The sequence below is a fragment of the Mus caroli genome, unplaced genomic scaffold (assembly GCF_978045245.1).
Source record: "Mus caroli unplaced genomic scaffold, Mus_caroli_1 scaffold_7, whole genome shotgun sequence".
Lineage (NCBI taxonomy): Eukaryota > Metazoa > Chordata > Mammalia > Rodentia > Muridae > Mus > Mus caroli.
Window position 1 is genome coordinate 81,088,891 of NW_028227262.1, and position 4,878 is coordinate 81,093,768.

The 4,878-nt window shown below is 47.4% G+C and overlaps 1 protein-coding gene across 1 annotated transcript; it reads left to right on the forward strand.

The window, feature by feature from the left end:
• The first annotated feature begins 2,368 nt into the window (after positions 1–2,368).
• Positions 2,369–4,233, forward strand: Tacstd2 (tumor associated calcium signal transducer 2). The gene has a single exon (XM_021165831.3). It carries the CDS (start codon positions 2,544–2,546, stop codon positions 3,495–3,497), a length of 954 nt encoding a protein of 317 aa, XP_021021490.1. The 5' UTR covers positions 2,369–2,543; the 3' UTR covers positions 3,498–4,233.
• The last annotated feature ends 645 nt before the right edge of the window (positions 4,234–4,878 follow it).

The window sequence follows — 4,878 nt, forward strand, 5'->3', positions numbered from 1 at the left end:
TGACATTCTGGGTACAATTCACCGTGAATTAAGCCAACACGCAGTACCTAGTGCCTCCTGTATACTCTGCGCCAGGGATGCAGTAATCTGGCATGGCTGCTGCCCCTTGTAAGCACTGGACAGTCCTGAAATGATGGGAAACTCTTGTTTAGTATTTCTACATTACAATAAAAACACAAAGAAATTAAGCTAGCACTTGATTTTGCTTTTAATTAGAGGAAGAGAGAATCAGAGCTGGATCGGTTTGTGCCTGTTGGGGAAAGCCTGGTAGGACCAGCTATTAATGAAGGAAGCCAGGGTATGTGGAGGTCATCTTTGCTCACTCTAGCTTCATATTGAGAATACCAGGCTTGGATGCCTGCAGTTCCACTCCTCCCAGTACATAACAAAATCCCATGAGGTAACTAAGTAGTCAACACACGATCACCTATATGTATCAGCCCTGAGACTGCCTCCCCACTAGCTTTCCTCCATCTGGCTTGGGACTCAGGGGAATGAAAATGAGGTGGTATTACAAGTAGATAGTACATTGTGACCACCCAGCAAATCACTTGAAAAGTGAGGAGATGGGATAATTTTTTTAACAGAATATAACATTGTCTTGGAGTTTACCAAGCTTTACCATTCACTGCCTTGTCTATTTAGTTTGATTTTCAGAAAGAAAAAAAAAATCTAAGAAACAGAGCCAGAAACTGATGTACCCAGTTTACTCTGGGCGACAGAGACCCAGGAAGCGTAATTTTTTCTGCTAATCCTAGGATGCAAAAAATAAGGAAGTAAAAGCAAAAGACATATTCCTGAGTGGATGGGGAAGGGATGTATCAGAAAAAGCTTCCTGAAAGTAACCAAGGAGTTGAGCAGAAAATCACAATTGTATACTAAAACAGATAAAGAAAAGGAGATTCTAGGTACCAAACTCTGCAAAGGCTGCTGGACATCTGAGAAGTTTGCAGGGATACAATGATGATGGCAGTAACTATGACAGCAGTTGGCACTGTGCACCAGTTCATAAAATATGAACTCTGTTCTTAGAGCCAAGATGTCTCCTTACCTGTACATACATACACTCTCTCTCTCTCTCTCTCTCTCTCTCTCTCTCTCTCTCTCTCTCTCTGAGTATTCTCAACAAAAAAGAAGATGTGCACACATTTGTGCTTTAGATCTTCCTCTGAGGCAAGGTGGGTGGAGGTTGGACAGGATAAGCTAGTTGTTCAAGAGACAGTGGGGGTAGAAATCAGAGGTGTGTACCCAGCTCTCCTAGTGCTATTGGGTAAGCCTTTGTCCCTCGTGTCTGGACTTCCTCTGTCTGTAAAGACAAAATAATATGTTTGTATCTGTCTGCCTCAGGAATTGCTTGAAAATTAATGGTGCAGAGAGGCCCAACTGGCTACCATGAGTCAAATGACACCCTTGTTCAGTATTCTAGTGGCGTACATTAAATGCTGATATATATAGAATGTATTTTGAAGGTGGACCTGGAAATAATTATAGTTTGTTAATTATTGTTAATTTTACCACAGCTTTGAATGGTGGACTTTCTCTAGATTTTAAAAGAGATTGTCGCTCCTTCATCCTATTAAAGAAGCAGAGTTTCTCACAGGCTCCCTTCTCTCATTATATCATTCAATACAGGGAAAGAAAATAAAAAATTTGCTCTTTTAGAATCAAACTGTACATCTCTCCTAGTGGACTGACTTACTCTACAATTTTTTTCTTTTCATTTATCTTACACAAGTAAGATATGCATGTGCATGGGTTCAATAGGACTTTTCATATGTGGCACACCATGACAACTGTGCTGTGCGGGTGATGTAGCAATAGAATTGTTTCACTAGCCTGTCTTCAGATGCTGCAACATTTTGTTTTTGTAAATACTAATTTATAGTTCTTAAAGCCAAGCAGAAAGCCCAGAGAGAATCCTGGGAAATCAGTGGCTGGGTGACTTCAGGTCTCCCTGCCTCAGCTGCATCGTCTCACCTAGAATAGGGCTTACAGACAAAGGCATGTGATCACGCTTATGTTAGTGAACTGTTTTAACTGTGTTATAAGGTGTTCTGGAGCAAGAAGAGAAGGAAGGAACGAAACTGAAGATAGGAGATGAGAGAGAAAAAGAAGGTACGGGATTATGGGGTCTGGAATTGTAGGGACGTGAGAGTCGGGAGTTGGGCCTTTGGAGGAACTCCTGAGGTGCACTAGGAAAGGTGGGACGCCCTGGTTCTGAGCCATGAGGAGGGGTGGGGCCAGGTAAGTACTGGTTTCCTCTATGGGGTTTTGGTCAGCAGATGGCAGGAGCAATCTCCCCTGCCTGATCCTATCTCAGGCAGCTCAGGGCTGCCGGCTTCTTCCGCGGGACCTGGGAATAGGGAGCGCCACCCAAATTCCATTGAGTGAGTCACTAGCTAACCAGTCCTACAGGTACAGGAGCTTATAAGAGCTGGAGGGAACAGCCCGGCAGGAGTCGCCTGCAGTGTCCTACCCAGCCTGATCCTTCAGAATCCCTGCCTCTGGTCTGTAGTTGTAGGTCCGTTCTACTCTACCCCACCATGGCGAGGGGCTTGGATCTAGCACCGCTGCTACTGCTACTGCTGGCGATGGCGACCCGCTTTTGCACGGCTCAGAGCAACTGTACATGCCCCACCAACAAGATGACGGTCTGCGACACAAATGGCCCAGGCGGGGTCTGCCAATGTCGGGCAATGGGCTCACAGGTATTGGTCGACTGCTCCACGCTAACTTCCAAGTGCCTGCTGCTCAAGGCGCGCATGAGCGCCCGGAAGAGTGGCCGCAGCCTGGTGATGCCGAGCGAGCACGCGATCCTGGACAACGATGGTCTCTACGACCCGGAGTGTGACGACAAGGGCCGCTTCAAGGCGCGCCAGTGCAACCAGACCTCGGTGTGCTGGTGCGTAAACTCGGTGGGCGTGCGCCGCACGGACAAGGGAGACCAAAGCCTGCGCTGCGACGAAGTGGTGCGAACCCACCACATCCTCATTGAGTTGCGCCACCGCCCGACCAACCGAGCCTTCAACCACTCTGACCTAGACTCTGAGCTGCGGCGGCTCTTCCAGGAACGCTACAAGCTGCACCCCAGCTTCCTATCCGCGGTACACTATGAGGAGCCCACCATTCAGATAGAGCTTCGGCAGAACGCGTCTCAGAAGAGCTTGAGAGACGTGGACATAGCTGATGCCGCCTATTACTTCGAAAGGGACATCAAAGGCGAGTCACTGTTCATGGGCCGCCGCGGCCTGGACGTGCAGGTGCGTGGGGAACCCCTGCATGTGGACCGGACGCTCATCTACTACCTGGACGAGAAGCCCCCCCAGTTCTCCATGAAGCGCCTCACCGCCGGTCTCATTGCCGTCATCGCTGTCGTCTCGGTAGCGGTAGTGGCTGGTGTGGTGGTCTTGGTGGTCACCAAACGGAGGAAGTCGGGCAAATACAAAAAGGTGGAGCTTAAGGAGCTGGGGGAGATGAGAAGCGAACCTAGCTTGTAGGTTTCCTGTAGGATTCCCTGGCTTCTTCGGAACCTCAGACCAGATGGGTTGGCCTGTTGATTCTCAGTCAGGAGGTAATTTTCCTCCCAGCTTCGACCTCTTCCTTCTCTCTCCACAAACAAGTTCTCTAGATGCTGAGCTCAGGTCACCTCCCTCGCCCTTGGTTTTTTAAGGACGCATTTCTGAAATTCCTTGTCTAGTCACTGGAAACCTGACCGGGAGAGTTAAGCAAAGGCTAGATAGCTTGGTTAAGAAGCTAGTGCCAGGCAGCCCAGTTGTTTCCCAGCGACTTGAATCTACCCAAAGACTTAAACGGTTTGAAATGGGAAAACGGAGATTTGGCTATCCTGGGTTGTTGGTGACCCATTCGCTCCCTGCCTCCCAACCTTCAGGAAAGGAAGAGCAGTTCACTCACTAATTGATCCTGCGCAGTGTTCATCTGCCATCGTTTGTATGAGAAGAAAAGGCATTTCCGACGTCTGAAGTCATTTTCAATGTCTTTGTTGGACTGCATCTATTTTTCTGCTTGTCCTTAATGTAGCTGATCCTAGAGAGTTTTCTTTTGTAAAATGTTTGTACAGATGTGTCTTTGATAATGCTGCTCTTTTTTAAAACAACAACTCGAGTTTAATAAAATATGGGAAAGGCACACCTAAAAAGATAGGCTGTGTGAAAAATCCCTCCAGATTTATATCATTTTATTGTTCTCCTTTGTCTAATGCTTGAATTTTATATTTTAAATTCTAATGCTTCCTTCCTTGTGAAATTCTAACATTTACTGTTGATACTCTGGTGTTTCCTAGAGGCTGGGCTAGTGTGCTTGCCTCTCATCTGACCCGGCCCTCGGTCCCATCCTCAGCAGTGGGTGGAGGGAAAAATGTAAACTTTGAGGTTGCTGTTCCTTTGAAGGAAGTTGCTAAAACTAACCACCTTCAGATCTGAATAGGAGTGGGAGATGGACACAGCCTTTGCCTGCTTATTAACAGGCTCACCTCCCTTTGTGGGTTTTAAACTACGTGAAGGCGCGAAGCCCACCCCCCAGCAGTCCTAGGATATAAATGACTGGGCAACTTCAGGTCTCTGAGACTCATCTTCTGAAGAGTAGGGATGAGAGTCTGCTTCTCTTTTGTGAGGGCACACACTTGCTGGCGACAGATTGTATAAAGGCTTGCTATTGGGAGTTGGAGGAAGGGGGAAGGCAAAAGGGAGGAAAAACCTAAAGGTAGAAGTTGGGAGAATGAGAGAAGCATGGGAGAATGGGGTGGGGTAGCAGCTCTGGATACTTTCCTGAAATTCTAACATTTACTGCTAGTTCTCCAGTGTTTCCCAAGAGGTGAGAGGTGTAGTTGCCTAGCAATGGAAGCCGCGAGAGGTGGAGCCT

What these genes read in the sequence shown, in the direction of transcription:
- Tacstd2 (XM_021165831.3), top strand. Translation starts at nt 2,544, where the DNA reads ATGGCGAGGGGCTTGGATCTAGCACCGCTGCTACTGCTACTGCTGGCG.